This window comes from Schistocerca cancellata, chromosome 5 (assembly GCF_023864275.1).
Source record: "Schistocerca cancellata isolate TAMUIC-IGC-003103 chromosome 5, iqSchCanc2.1, whole genome shotgun sequence".
Lineage (NCBI taxonomy): Eukaryota > Metazoa > Arthropoda > Insecta > Orthoptera > Acrididae > Schistocerca > Schistocerca cancellata.
The window spans coordinates 358767816-358784597 of NC_064630.1; the positions used below are offsets into that span (position 1 = coordinate 358767816).

General features: G+C 41.9%; 1 protein-coding gene across 4 annotated transcripts in view; it reads right to left on the bottom strand.

The window, feature by feature from the left end:
• LOC126187507 (protein spire) overlaps positions 1–12507 on the bottom strand; it is an 806238-nt gene extending 793731 nt beyond the window's left edge. For all 4 annotated transcript variants that reach the window (XM_049928627.1, XM_049928629.1, XM_049928628.1 and 1 more), the window contains exon 1: positions 12199–12507. In XM_049928627.1, the coding sequence (XP_049784584.1) occupies positions 12199–12469 (271 nt within the window). In that variant the 5' untranslated portion in view covers positions 12470–12507. The remainder of the gene's footprint in view (positions 1–12198) is intronic.
• Positions 12508–16782: the final 4275 nt, after the last annotated feature.

The following is a 16782-nucleotide window of genomic DNA, read 5'->3' on the forward strand; positions in this document are numbered from 1 at the left end:
TAACAATTACGGATGATCTGAATAATTGGCAGCCATGGACTATACCAACGTAAATTAATGTCAAATCGTAAGTTCTTTCTAACTAACGATGGCTTCAAGTCTAATTTCATACGAACCTGGGCTCATATTCGGGAGGACGGTGGTTCAAATCGTCGGCCAGCGATTCAGATTTAGGTTCTCCATAATCAACTTGATTTGCTTTAGGCGAATTCCGGAACGCTTCAATCGAAAAGGCACGGCAAGGATTCCGTCCTCATCCTTCCCCAGTCCGAGCATGGGCTCCGTCTCAAATGACATCGTCGTCGTGACAAACACCCTCTTTCATTCTTTCCTTTGTATGAGCCTCCACAAGATGACAAATCACAACTTTTCATACAGATTAATAAGGCATTTAAAGTGTTTTAACATGTAAGAACAAATGAAAAATAAATGAACTGTATGTTGCATAACGCGAAAATTCTCTCCAGTTTTCCTTGCAAAAACGTCGTAAGAAGACCTACAATGCCGAAAAATTATTTTGGTTTGGAGCAGGTAGGTTGTTTTCAGACTTTACGGGTGAATAACGTAACAACCCACAAACACACTTAAAAATGCTTTATTTCAATGCCATAACCGGTTTCGTGGTATCATAGCCATCTTCAGATGGCTAACGTTTGTGATTACATTAACGTTTTCGTCGGTAGCATGCCAGCCCCTGCAATATGTTCAAGTGGACGGTGCTTTGCCCTGCTACCGTCCTTATGCTTTATCAGGACATCGCATTAACTGTTGCAGCACAAAATAAATCATTGTGAAATACAAACACTTCAAAACATTCTTCATCATGTCAGTTTCAGCCTGAGACATTTGGTTTACGTCCGATGCTTTTGTTTAGACTATGTGTACTGTTCGCCCTGCAACAGTTTTTACACGGTCCAGATGAAGTATTAGGGATGAGCAAGAGGAAGCGCCGTCCAGTAGAACGTGCTACAGGAGCAGACATGCTGTTGAGGAAACAACGTAATCCGATACGTTAGCCAGCTGAAGATGGGGACGACAGCCCGAAACCAGTTATGGCATTGAAATAAATCATTTTTAAAAGAACTTTTTGGTTGGTTGCATTATCCACCAACAATCCTTCACGGTCGCGCTGTTCGTGAGATACATCATGGACAAAATAATATTTTCATACTAATTTTCCACCCACGTGTGTTTGTTGTTTACTTTATTTGCAATCGATCTCTTGAGCCTTTTGCGGCTTCTCCTTCAGCACTTTAGCCAATTATCGAAACGAAAAACGTTCACAAACTTACCTCTTGTTGCTCTACCACGGCATCCTACAACGCAGTGAATATCAGCTGTTTCATTTACTACATTACAGAATGCTTTATGGTTCAGCGACAACATATACTTGCTGCTGTGTTTCATTTAGATGTGTGTGTTAAAGTGCCGCAGCCATGGCCTCCGAGCTGATAGTCGATACTGCTGCAAACGTCGTCGAGCTGTTCGTGCAGATGGTTGTTGTCTTGCAAACGTCCCCATCTGTTGACTCAGGGATCGAGACGTGGCTGCACGATCCGTTACAGCCATGCGGATAAGATTCACCTCGACTGCTAGTGATACGAGGCATTTTGGATACAGCACGGCGTTCCGTATTACCCTCCTGAACCCAACGATTCCATATTCTGCTAACAGTCATTGGATCTCGACCAACGCGAGCAGCAATGTCGCGATACGATAAACCGCAATCGCGATAGGCTACAATCCGACCTTTATCAAAGTCGGAAACGTGATGGTACGCATTTCTCCTCCTTACACGAGGCATCACAACAACGTTTCACCAGGCATCGCCGGTCAACTGCTGTTTGTGTATGAGAAATAGGTTGGAAACTTTCCTCATGTCAGCAAGTTGTAGGTGTCGCCACCGGCGCCAACCTTGTGTGAAGGCTCTGAAAAGCTAATCATTTGCATATCACAGCATCTTCTTCGTGTCGGTTAAATTTCGCGTCTGTAGCACGTCATCTTCGTGGTGTAGCAATTTTAATGGCCAGTAGTGGATCCGTAACAGGTCGGATTGAAGGAAGGCATTGAAGCAATTCACAGGGGGGCTGCTAGATTTGTTACCGGTAGGTTCGAACAACACGTAAATGTTACGGAAATGCTTCTGGAACTCTAATGGGAATCCCTGGAGGGAAGGCGACGTTGTTTTCGAGAAACGCTACTGAGAAAATTTAGAGAACCGGCATTTGAAGCTGATCGCCGAATGGTTCTATCGCCGCCAACATACATTGCGGGATTGTCCTTCCGCAGATGTCTCCGCAGGAGGCAGGCAACACTGATGCTGCGGTTTCAGCTTACTGCCCGCTCGGAATGCTCGACCGCAAATTCTCCGCAATGCCTCAACCAAATCTTACAAAACACTCCTTCGACCTATACCTGAGTATTGCTCATCAGTGTGGGATCCGTACCAGATCGGGTTGACAGAGGAGATAGAGAAGATCCATAGTAGAGCGGTGAGTTTCGTCACAGGGTTATTTGGTAAACGTGATAGCGTTACGGAGATGTTTAGCAAACTCAAGTGCAGAGTCTGCAAGAGAGGCGCTCTGCATCGCGGTGTAGCTTGCTGTCCAGGTTTCGAGAGGGTGCGTTTCTGGATGAGGTATCGAATATATTGCTTCCTCCTACTTATACCTCCCGAGGAGATCACGAATGTAAAATTAGAGAGATTCGAGCGCGCAGGGAGGCTTTCCGGCAGTCGTTCTTCCCGCGAACCATACGCGACTGGAACAGGAAAGGGAGGTAATGACAGTGGCACGTGAAGTGCCGTCTGCCACACACCGTTGGGTGGATTGAGGAGTATAAATGTAGATGTAAGGGCCTCGAAGAAAAGATACGAGAGCTAGGGCTCATACGGAGTCATATAGACAGTCGTTTTTCCCTCGCTCTATTATGAGTGGAACAGGAAAGGAAATGACTAGGAGTGGTACAAGGTTCCCCCCACCACGCACCGTATGGTGGCTTGCGGAGTATCTATGTAGATGTACAAATGTTGTGGCGGTAGGCCGGTTGTTCTCCGAAGTGCGTAAAGAGGGGCGCTGAGGAACGTGCGCCCTACAGCAGCGGACGCGGCGGCAGCGGGAGCCGGCGGCCGCCCGTGGCCAGAAGTGTGCCGCTAGTACGGCTGCTTTGGGTCAGGAATGGAGGCTGCGGGCCGGCCGCGACCAAGCTGGGAAAGCCGAGCTGTCACGTCGCGGGATTATCCTTCCGCAGGTGTCTCCGCAGGAGGCAGGCAACACTGATGCTGCGGTTTCAGCTTACTGACCGCTCGGAATGCTCGACCGCAAATTCTCCGCAATGCCTCAACCAAACCTGACGATGTTTCGGTCCGCATCTGCAGGGAGGGCGAGAAGTCTCCGTAGCCTTGTTAATATCAAATGTTATTATGCACTTTGGTAGCTATGTTACTTCTTATCACTTGTTGGATATCGTGTTTACACATGCGGGAGAGCTTCTGTAAAGTTTGGAAGGTAGGAGACGAGGTACTGGCGGAAGTACAGCTGTGAGGACGGGGCGTGAGTCGTGCTTGGGTAGCTCAGATGGTAGAGCACTTACCCGCGAAAGGCAAAAGTCCCGAGTTCGAGTCTCGGTCCGGCACACAGTTTTAATCTGCCAGGAAGTTTCATCGTGTTTCCATGTTTATCTAATCGCGGCAAAGTTTTAATTTGTAGCTGTGGCAGATTTCAGTGGTCATAGTTACACAATTGAGGAGCGCTTAGTGACAAGCGTGTGGGTGCACGAACGAATAGACACGGGGCAGATAATGAGACAGACAAAGGGAGCATTCCAGGATACGTTTAATAAGGCTCCACCCCGGAAGGCAACACTTCTGTATTGGGAAAGACGTGCTTCTGCTTTTGGCGGTATTAAAGGCAGGCTGCGGAGTGGAAGGAAGAAGGCACGAGAAGAAACGTGTGCTGGAGTACCTGCTTCGATTGAACAATCTCCTGTGACGACACGTAAACGTGCTTCGGAACTCGGTATCCCGAAGACAACAATGCAAGATCACGTGAAAAAAGACCTTAACGTCATACCTTTTCTAACGACGTTACCGGGTATAAAGTGGAATACGCGCGTTTTAGCATGCCGCATTTTGTTAACTCAATTTGCAAATGCAGTGAACAGTGCCACGGTTATATTTTCAGATAAATGTGCAATTTATCGCAGTTCACGTGCCTTTCGTCTGAAACAAAGCGAATTTTCACTACAAAGTTAGAAAAGAAACCGTCTCCCGTAATGATAATGGGGCAGAGATGACATCACGTCTGCTTGAACCGTACTTATTTTTAAGCAACTGTGAACGATGCGAATTATTTGCGTTTGTTACAAACGTGGTTAATATCGCAGCTTGAGGAAATGGGCCTCATAGAGCGCTTATGGTTGGATCATAGGGGCGCCTCCTCACTACGCCCCTGTAGTACCACAGTTCCTAAATGAAGAATTTCCAGGACGATGGATAGGTCGTGGTTCCTCAGCAACACCAGCTCCTTTGAAATGGTCACCGATAAGACAATCTCACCACACTGACAATTCGTTATGCGGAATCATTGAGGCGCATGTACCTGCGCGTCGTCGTGCTGCAAACGAAGAAGAGCGCAATGCTGCTGAGCATGCCTTTCACACCGGACATGTTCAAAAATATGCCAAGAATAACATCGGGACGTGTGGCAATATGTTTACAGCACGATGGGGAACATATAGATATAATGGATAATTAATACGTAAGTAAGTACTTGTGCTAAATCAAACCAATTATCATTCGATAGAAGGCGTTACAGGAATTCTCGCCCAACCTGTACATCTATAATCCTCAAGCCACCATACGGTGTGTGACGAAAGGTACTTGTACTTCTGGTGTCGCTTCCTTCCTTTTCTCCCTTTCAAGTTCCACACGTGGGAAGAATGATTGTTGGTGGACACTGGACAGCCGTGTAAGCTTTATTTCTTTCTTCTTCTCGTCGTTGTCATTTCGCGTGGCGTACGTTGAAGTAGTAATTTATACCGACTCTTCGCGAATCGGACGTTCCCGGAATGTGAACAGTAAACTTCTCCGTGATGCACAACGCCTCTTTCTAGGGGCTGTTAGTGGTCTTTGATGAGCATCTACATCTACATTCATACTCCGCAAGCCAGCTGGCGGTGTGTGGCGGAGGGTACCTTGAGTACCTCTATCGGTTCTCCCTTCTATTCCAGTCTCGTATTGTTCGTGGAAAGAACGATTGTCGGTATGTTTCTGTGTGGGCTCTAATCTCTGATTTTATCCTCATGGTCTCTTCGCGAGATATACGTAGGAGGGAGCAATATACTGCTTGACTCTTCGGTGAAGGTATGTTCTCGAAACTTTAACGAAAGCCCGTACCGAGCTACTGAGCGTCTCTCCTGCAGAGTCTTCTATTGGAGTTTATCATCTCCGTAACGCTTTCGCGATTACTAAATGATCCTGTAACGAAGCGCGCTGCTCTCCGTTGGATCTTCTCTATCTCTTCTGTCAACCCTATCTAGTACGGATCCCACACTGCCGAGCAGTATTCACGCAGTGGGCGAACAAGCGTGCTGTAACCTACTTCCTTTGTTTTCGGATTGCATTTACTTAGGATTCTTCCAAGGAATCTCTGTCTGGAATCTGCTTTACCAACGATCAACTTTATATGATCATTCCATTCTCCGTAATGGTCTCGCGCCGACTAAACGCTTGCTCAACGAAACGCATTGTCGCCTCCCCCTTTTCTATCACATATTAACCAACCATGTTAGGTGTCCCAGACTGACAGATAATCTATAGAATCGGTCGAACGTACGTTTCAGTACTAGCAGAAATCAGTCAAATCTCTGTTATACGACAAATCACGCAACACTAAAGGCTGATAATTCAACTAAATACCTCGGAATTACAGTTACGAACAAATGAAATTGGAACAGTCACGTACATAATACATAATGTTGCGGCGAAGTCAAACGAAAGATTGCGTTTTATTCGCAGAATACTTACAAATTGCAACAAGGTTACAAAAGAGAATACCTACAGAATACTCTGCTAGAGTACTACTATGCGGTATGGGATCCTCGCCGGATAGAATTGACGGAGGGCATCAAAGTCTGAAGATGGGTGGCTCGTTTCGTATTATCGCGAAATAGGGAGGACAGTGCCAAGGATACGGTAAGTGAGTTGGTCTAGCAATCATTAAAACAAAGGCGTTTTTCGTTGCGACGAGACCTTTTCACGAAATTTCAATCTCCAGCGTGCTCCTCCGAATGTGAAATTATTTTACTGTCACCAACCTACATAGGAAGAAATTATCATGGTAATAAAATCAGAGAAATTAGAGCTCGTAAGGGGAGATTTAAGTGTATTTCCCCAACACGCTGTTAGAGAGTGGAGCAGTAGACAAATTGTCTGGAGGTGGTTCGAAGAACCATCTGCCAAGCACTTACATGTGAATTGTAGAGTTCAAAATTATTAAGGCTATTGTGGCTACCTGTTGAACTGTCTATTGACTTCTGTCTCGGATTCTTCGAGCGACTTTTGGAAATTTGTGATAAGGTCTTATGAGACCAAATTTCTGAGGTCCCTAAGACTACTACACACTACCTAATCTAACTTAAACTATCTTATGCTATGGACAACACACACACCCACGCCCGAGGGAGGACTGGAATCTCCGACGGGAGGAACCGCATGGACCGTGACAAGGCGCCTCAGACCACGCGGTGATTTTTGCAGCGTTTCGCCAGCACGAGTGGCTGCCACTGTCAAAGCTTCACCCTCCATTGCTAGTGCTGAACGGGAGCAGAGCTCGCGACCGCATACTGTATGTACCTGGCGCGCCAACGTCCAAGGGCTTTTCCGTGGCCACTTCAGGTGCATTTCTCCCTTTGCTACCTGCAACGATCGTTCGCAGCAGCATGGGAATCCAGGATCCGTCCACCCTGAGGCCGCCTCCTTTCTTGTTGAAGCTGCTCTCATGTTTGTGTGTTTCTACAGCTTCTCTGAACAAGCGAGTGAGATAGCTCTACTCTAAAGCAAGAACTTCCATGTCAGCGAATTTTACTATGTGATCGGTCTCACAGAGCGCGAGCTTCACCACAGCCGATGTCTCCACCTCCCCCAATCTGCAATGTCCCTCAAGTTCGGGGAACCTGGTGTTGGTCGATCGTCTAGTCATTCCAACAGACATTTCCGCACGTACATGGTATGCGGTATATTCACGATTTTGCAGGTGGGTCCTTTACCTCCTTCACCGATCTGAGACAATATTTGATCTTCTTTGTCAGTTTATAAATAGTCTTTAAGCCCTGTTTGCGCAACATACGACTGATTCTGTCTGTCACTCTGGGAATTATGGTAAAAAAGGCCGTACCAGACATTTCTTTTTCCGATGTGGCACTTCGCCAAGTGTTTGATTCTGTGACACTTCTTATGTAACTGGTGCAGTACCCATTGATCTTCAGAACGGTTTCCAGGTGTCGCATCCCGCATCTGAGATGCAGCGGCTCATATATTCGTCTTGCTCGCGTTAAAAACGTCGGCAGAAGAACCAGAAACAGAAGCCAACAGCCAATTTGTCAGCTGCATAGTAGTCATGTAGATTTAAAAGTTTGTAAGACACTTCTTTCGATGCAATAAATTTCCTTAAGATTCTCCAAATAAATCTCAGCCTGGCATCTGCTTTTCCCACCGTATGTTCCACGTGGTTATTCCACTTTAAGTCATTAGGGGCGGTTACCACTACGTATTTTTACGTAATTACTTTTTACAATAGCATAATCGAACAGTAGTGGCTTTCTCCGCCCATTTATGCGCAATACATTAACTTTTTTTTACGTCCAAATTCAACTGCCACTACCTGTACCAACAGGCCATGCTCTGCAGAACATCCTGCAATACGCTGCAGTCTTCTAACGTTGCCACCTTCCTACAGACAACAACATCGTCCGCGGATAGCCCCGCAAAGCCTACAACGTTACCAACCTGATAATTTAGTTTGATTTAGGCAGTAATGGCCTTATCACACTCCTGAAATTAACCTCTACGTCGGTCGATTTTGTACCGCTATGCTACACTGTTTTATCTGCAGTGAGGACATGTATCCAGTCACAATGATGGTCAGCTATTCCGTAAGCTCGTATTTTGTTCAGAAAACAAACGAACTAGATCTCAGAGCAAGCAAGATATGTTTGCAGAATCCTTATTTATTTGTATAGTGAGTGAGTGAGTGAGTGAGTGAGTGTGTGTGCGTGTGTGTGAGAGAGAGAGAGAGAGAGAGAGAGAGAGAGAGAGAGAGAGAGAGAGAGAGAGGGGGGGGGGGGGCATTCCATCATTTAGTCGGCGGGAGAGCGTTACGGAGATGCTCAACAAACTCCGCTGACAGACGCGACAAGAGAGGCACGAGGTATCATATCACTTCCTCCTACATGCGTGTTGAGAAATGACAACTTCAGAGAAATTAAAGCCCATATGGAGATTTACCGGCAAAATTTATCACACGCGCCATTCACGAATGTAACAGTGGTACCAGAATTACTCCCCCCCCCCCCCCTCTACCCACCCCACACACACTGTATTGTGGCTTGCATATGGAGATAGAAAACCTAGCTTTCAACATTAACACATGGTCGTACAGAGACCTATCACACCGTGCCACTTGTTTATTGCTATTTTTTCGCTCATAAAAGTAGACTTATCTCTCTGAAGTTTATTTTCCCCACACATAAATGCACAGTGCACTCCAGGTCCGGAACACGACGACAATAACTACGTTTACACGGGGCTCCCAAGGCCGACTTTCGTTAGCCGGTTTACCAACATCGCTTCTGATTGATCATGTATTGTAAACAATATCGATTTTCAGGAGTTCGTTCTAGCTCCCGGATTTTTACTTTCACCATCTATTTTCGCTATCCTAAAAATACTCTAACTTTTTAAAACATTGTTGGTTGTCAAGTTCAGTCTTGTTTTTTAAAAATGTCCATTAATCTAGACGGGGTGCCTTTTGATCAGCGAAAGAGGAGAAGAAATATTAGACGGGAAGAGAAATTCTCTATCTCCTACACTGAATTTAAGAGAAACGGTCTTTGCTGTCGAAAACGGAATAGCTGATTTCCTGGAGCCGTTCGTCAAAAACAACTAACAATCGGTAAATTGATATTCGACCAGGCTACAAAAATCATTTCGGGTTTTAACATAAGTAAGGCACCGACAAACCGGCCCCAAAATTTGGTTTCGTTTTCCGGACGTTATTTCGTATCTAAACGTAGCGACAATGTCTAGGGTAGAACTAAATGAAGCAGTTCCAGCTAAGTCCCTGATGTGACTGCGGTTGTGCTCCTATAGCAGCAATCTGCTAATAGACGTTGGAAAATTGGCACAATGTTGTCAAACACATGGCACACACGGCTCAATTTTCACTTTGCCCTTGCGTAACACTGAACTTAACATACAGGATCACACATTAAATTTGTCGAACTGCCTGTATGATACACTCATAACGAACTGTTGGCCTCTCTTGAACGTACAATATATAACTTCATGTTTGGAAAGATGTTTTAACGGATGAGTTACCATGTGGAACACTCAAAATAATTATTAATTTGATTACTGACGTCTATCGGAAACACAAAGTTCAGATCGAAAATTAGCTGTCCCATCGCAAAGCGCAGCTTGTCCAACAATAGCTAGAGAAAAATTTATGTCCGATCGGAAATAGAACCATTTAGGATTCCCAATTCGTGAGTCATAAATAGTTTAAACAAGATGTCGATTACACATTTCGAATTACAAATCATCACATCTACGCAAAATTAATAAAATCTTATTTTCTGTGAACACACCGAGGAGAACAATAAGAACCTCTCGCGCTGCTACTGAAAATCTACATAACAAGTGTCTGAAACCTTCAAAAGCCGTCAGGTGGCCTTTTAAGTAAAAGGTTATCACTTAAGCAAATTTAATGCTGTTTAGAAATGCTGATATTTTGATTCTTGTACATTTAACGTGTAATTTATACACGATAGCCGTTAAGTTAGATTATGATTTATGCCTGACTTACATCAATCTTAAGTTCTATGAAGTGATCCAGCTGCTTCGTACCAAGATCGTGAATAAATTGATCTGTTCGGTGTCGTGGCTAAACAATTGCTCGTCTGTGACAATACCACCAAACACCTTACGAAGATACTGGCATGTCAGAACTTATAATCGCCAGCATGACAGAAAATCGAGTTTCACGATTAATGGAAGTTTTATTTATAACTACATCCATATAAAACTATCAATGACAAAACTGATAATTAAAAGTTTTAAGCAGGTAAATAGTCTAATGCACACTTATCGCTGTATACTGTTCTCCACAAAGATAGAGAGTATTCTTCAACATTGAACTGAGCGCACTGTAAATTTGCTCTTTGGATAACTAACATTCTTCAAAAGAGTGCGTATATTGATTTACGAAGATAATGCAACGCGGAGGCGCAATAGATCTGTTAAAATGTACATTTCTTTTGTGGTGTTACATCTAAGATGCATTACATTTGATTACAACTATGCGCCTGGAGGCAGTGTAAAGCGTTTAACTAACATTTACGTTGCGAAGTCGTCACATCAGTGACCTTCTACTGAATGCTAGTGTACTGTCGTAGCACCACGTTATCTCGCTTGGTGAAACAAAAATACACTGCCAATGTATCGAATTAGTATCTAAAAGTGCGCAATTCAACCGACAATGAAGTATCGTTGACAAACAACAAGTATCAACATTTTTAAATTAAGATCACTCTAAAATCAAGACTATTATATTAAAAACTGATTTGTTGCACTGACTGCTGTCACTACGCACTAACGAGTGCACACTCGATTTCGACATGCGTAGTGCAGATAATCAGCTGTGGCATCTTCGAAGGAACCAACCCATAATTCATCGTAAGTTATCTTGGGAAACCACAGGCATTTTATACTTCAAACTGCGATACAGTCTGAACGGAAGAAGATGTAATACTTATTCGTGCGCGGAAAAAAAAAAAAAATCAGCTACTGCTTGTAGTATACAAAACAAACAATGGCCATTGTTTACTCGCGTTAAAGACCCCATCCACTTTTTAAAAAATTACATTCGCCGTCGCACTATTAACTAAATCAATCTATCAATTTCACTAGAATCTATACAACATCAAGCACTACCTTGGTTTTTTTTGGTGCAACTGATATGGTAATCGGCAAACTGCTTAACGCAACGACGGTGTGAAATCGTCACTTCGTATTGGAAAAAAATCACACACAATACATTGCGAATTCACGTCTTAGATGAGTTTTAAAATATTTTTTAATACACGTACGTGACGTTCCGAAACGATAACATACACAGCATCTGTCAATGATTCCGCAGTAATGATACACAAATTTATCAACACTTCGGTTCAGCTCACCTTTCGTAACTCTAACAATGTAATGACATACTCAGCGCGAACGCAGAAGCGAAACCTGCGCATTGGTTACGATTAGATACAGATACTGTGTTCCCATGGCAGAACAGTCAAATTTTCGGCATGGACTACGGCCAAATAAGAACTAAGTTCCTCGTCAGCATCACAACTTCAACAAAACATCCGTCGCTTGTCTCCTGTAATACTAAAAAAACGCCAAGTCCTGCTTCATTAACTCGCGGGTTCACGCAAAAGAAACACGTAAATTTTACGTGATTGTTTGTTTACGGGGATGCATTTTTATTTTATTTTTGTAGAAGCGCATCACTAACTTTTGGTCTACACATTGTATAAAGAACGATGACATCTGTCACTAATGAATGGATGAAATGCATCAATAATTGTATGTTTCGTTACCTCTGTTACATAGTAACAAGCGTTCCACTTAACTTGAGAGCTTCCCCTTATTTTGTAAACACGACAGCGTAAACAATCAAAACTTGGCAAAAATGCTTATCAAAGCGTACAACTATAATATTTTCCTCTGATGACCGCCACATACATCACAGCGTTGGTATAGATCTTACTATTTATACCGGGGAATCTAGGAATTCTATGAGTTCTCACAAATGCTACATGACTTCACTACTAAATTATCCAAAACCACTGCCGCTTCCACTTGACAACTGCTATTTATCAGTTAAATGACAGCACAAAGACGTATAAAACATGGCCAGAAATTTTTACCTGTGTCGTTCGGCCCTCCACCGGCGAATATCGTGTTTGGGTGCACATATCCATCTTTGTGAAGTAAAACATGCTCCAGTTCTGTCACATAATAACACTTGCCCTTATCACCCGGCATTGCATTTTTAAAGGACTTTGCACACTGATAACACAACGCCCATGCATGCTGCTCATTAATAGGAGCATTAAATGATATTAGAATGTCTAACAAAGAAACACAAGAATTCGCATCCAAACTACACTTCGGAGTCACTTTTACATCGGCCGCCATCCTTACTACGGATTGCTACTGGCTGCTAGCTGCATGTACTAGCGTCTGAATCAACCCGCTTCGCGTTCACGGCTTGCTCGATAGATGGCGCTCGGCCTGCGCACAGTATAGCCAACACAACTAACATTTCTGCTCATGCAATATCAAGGCAATGCCGATAAAACGTTGCTACACAATCCGATAATATTGTTACTATTTTGCAACGCGTTTTATCACTGATGAATTGTATGATTCATGTTGTTCATAAAGCCCACACATATACTTCAACGACTAAAGAGAACGTTTCTTAAATCTGTCAAAATTTTATTTGGATGATGTCTGAAGAACGACCCTCAGTATTGAAAACCACAAGGACTAGCTTTAGGGGTGAAGTCTATGAACTGACAAATAGACAGCTGTATCACAGTCTAACATGTAGACTGTGTCTGTATTGTGGTCTTCTAGAAGACGCAAAAATGCAATCGAGAACGCCACTGGCTCGCACGATGGTATAGAAGAAGGTAGATTGTCCCACAATCTAGCCTTAAACGCAACGGGAAGAAATCTTAATTCAGGAATTTTTCTTCTTATTTTTACACACATCTTGCAGCGATTGGCGCTGCATGTAAACAGAGTTCCTGTGAGTTGTTGGGAACACTGCTCATCGAAACGTCGTCTGCAGTAGTAAATGTTTGTGTGGACGTGATGGGATTAGGCTTTAGCATATACAAATACTGTTGATATTTTACATAGCGTGATGATTAGGAAAGGTAAAAGCCAAGAAACTAAGCCCTACTACGTTCTCTATGTCCTATAAAGCCATAATTACTTGTAAACTTATTCAATTATATAATGCACCTTGATAATTGGCGCTGTGAGTAGACAACATAGTTTATGTTATTACCTGAGTGGATGCTAGCGGTAGTTCACCAAATTATGGTGGAACACTTGTGGATGGGTATTACAATTCACGTTCTCAGATAATGTAACAGAGACTGGAGCGACATATTGTGACATATTTCTGCATTGCGCTGTCCAGTAACCTGTATGTTATTTAATGAATGTGCACGTGATGGTAATAACTAAGCAGGCAATAGCAAAGTAAACGATACTCTAATTCCCTCTTCTGGGTGGACTGGACACTCCCGACTTAGCCGATGGACAAATATGGCCCCTTTTGTGCATTATTTGTATTGAATTTGTGTCAACAAGTACTTCTTAGTAAAAAAAAAAAAAAGTGTGCAGCCTTTGTTTCTTCCGTTGACTACCAATACACAAAGCGCAGATTTCTACAGCTTTGGGTTTCAACATACCGCGAATTAAATGATTCTAAATTAAAAATTCAGCACCAAGCCCTCATATCCAAATTCCAATCATTCTTGTAAACAAAGTGATGCTGAATGTTGTAAATCGTTCTTAGCTTAGTTCTTCACAAGCCATTGCATACTGCTGTAATCCTATAATTTTGTAGTTTATTGCAGAGCATTCTAAAGTGATATAAGTCTCACAGTGTTGTTAAATAGTGCAGCTGTAGATATAGGCTGCTGCTATTATTCTGTGTAAGGAGATCAGAAGTTATTGCACATAATGTAAAGTACCTACCAATACTTTTATCTTTATTTATTGTCACAGTGAAATATTAAATTCTTTCATCTCATGTTTCAAACATCACCAGAAGTAAAATGATGTCTTTTACTTACAAAGTAATATGCATGGAAAGTCAGGAGCCCAGGATTAATAAAAGGACTGCATTTAATGAAATATAATCATGTGGGTTCATTGCTGCTCTACTAATTTTAACTACAAGTAGGACTCTTGGAGAATTTGAGAGTAGGGGGGATAGGCAGCTGGTAAGTAGGACATGAATGTTTGTACACATTGTACAGAACTTGTCTCTTAGTATTACAGAAGGGTAGCATGTTGGAGATCTCAAGCCAATTCACAGCTCCAGAAGTTAACAAATGCCTTCTCACTGAACTGATTAAAGTTAACAATGAGTATGTTTAAATTTCTGATTTCTTATATGGCCAATTTATACAATGTAGAAAATCCAAATTTAAATTTTGAAAATAGCATTCATTTCATTACATTCTTCAACTGGTTTCCTGTGTTATGTTAGTACAAAAACAACTAACATATGTATAGAATCAAGTACAACTCATTTTGTAATACCAAAGGCTTTTTTTATTCACTTCTTCATTCATCATGTTCCATAGATGCAATCAGGAAGGAGAACTTTCAAGAATGTGGAATGAGTCAAGGTATATATTACCATAAGATGAGGACATCATATGAACTTTATCTACATGTGTGTTAACAATAAACTATCACTGTATTGTTTAATACTATTCACAGTTATGCCATATGGATATGAGGCAGGACATGTTTGAACTTCTGATTTAAATTGCACTGTGTATGTAGCTAAGACAACTCATTTGCTTTATTAGCGGCATCATAGAACTTTCTCATCATTTTTATGTAGTATGTGTGATCCTGTTATTAATGTGCAAAACTGAATTAGGTTAAAGTATGATAGCATTTCCTCTATAAATCGTGGCTATCGTACCAGACTGATTTGTTGTGTAAACTGTAGTCTAGATATACCTGGAAGGTGACAATTTGATTATAAGAATGGATAAGTGTACAGACTAGGTAATGCTGAGACAACTTTTGTAAAATGCTCCAGAGGAATGAGAAAGTGGACAAAACAAAAACCAGAGGGAGATAGTGTGCTACGTCATGCACTTCACAGTGGTTTGCGGAGTACGGATGTTGATGTAGACATAGATATGTTAAACATCATTGCTAATGAAATACCATTGCTTGGGAGCCGTATAGCTTGCCAGATCACTCATTACTGTTGCTGTCTAGTTACATCTTATTGTTCCATATACGTACTGCCTGCATCATATGTAGGTGCATTCAAAAGACCTATGAAAAAGATCATGTTATACCTTTCAGTTTTCAGCTGCAACTGGATTTTTGATTACTTTATTATATAAACATATTTACTTGCATTAAATTTGGTAAGTTGTGACAATTTTTATGCTCAGTTTTTTTCTTTGCTTACTCACTAATTTCTGTAGTCTATTATGTATGCAATAGAAAATAAAAATGAGAAACAAACAAAAATGGGAGATAAGAACAACAAACATTCGTGTGTCAATGAAGGGGCTGGGATGTTGGAAGTTGTAATTAGGGTTGTTGGAGGGTGGGGGAGTACAAAGACAACTTAAAATTCCAGGAAGAAAGGCTCTCGTCCAGTAACGTATGTTCATCATGAAGCTTTTGTTGTGCCTATCTGCAACTTAGCACCTCTGCTATATGGTGACTGGCAGTTTTCCTTTTCATAATATTGTCAGTTGTTAGCATTTTACTTAATAGTACCTGTGTACTGCTCACAAAATTCTTACTTGAACATGCACATTATTGTAGGGCAAATTATAACCAAGAAAAGTATGAGACAACTTCATCAGGAAAGTATAATTCATGTTTGCTGTTTTATAACTGGATCTCTCCACCAGTGATAACTTGATCTGTCAGGATGTGTCCCATTAACCGATCTCTTCTTATAGTCTGATTGTGTCATAATTTTTTTCTCCCCAATTCTGTTCAGTGCCTTTTAATTAATTATACATTCTGTCCATTTAACCTTTAGCATCCTTTGTAACACCCCATTTCAAAAGCTTCTATTCTCTTTGTGTCTTAACTGTTTATTGTCCATTTTTTGTTTTCATATCTGGCTACACTTCATACAAATACCTTCACAAAAGACTTCCCAACACTTAATTCTATATTTGATCTTAAGAAATTTCTCTTCTTCAGACACGCTTTTGTTGCCATTGCCAGCCTACATTTTATATCTGCCCATAATCAGTTATTTGGTTGCCCAAATAGCAGAGTTCATCTACTACTTTAAGTGTCTCATTTCCTCATCTGATTTCCTCAACATCACCTGATTTAATTTAACTGCTTTCCATTATCCTTGTTTTGCTTTTGTTGATGTTCATCTATCCTCCTTTAAGACACCGTCCATTCCATTCAGTTGCTTTTCCAAGTCCTTCGCTGTCTCTGACAGAATTACAATGTCATCGGCAAACCTCAAAGTTTTTATTTCTTGTCCCTGAATTTTAATGCCTACTTCAAATCTTTCTTTGGTTTCCTGTACTGCTTGCTCAGAGCACAGATTGAATAATATGGGGATAGGCTATAACCCTGTCTCATCCCTTCTCAACCACTGCTTCCCTTTCATGCCTGTTGACTCATATAACTGTCTTCTGTTTTCTGAACAAGTTGTTGCTATCCTTTTGCTCCCTGTATTTTACTCCTGTGAC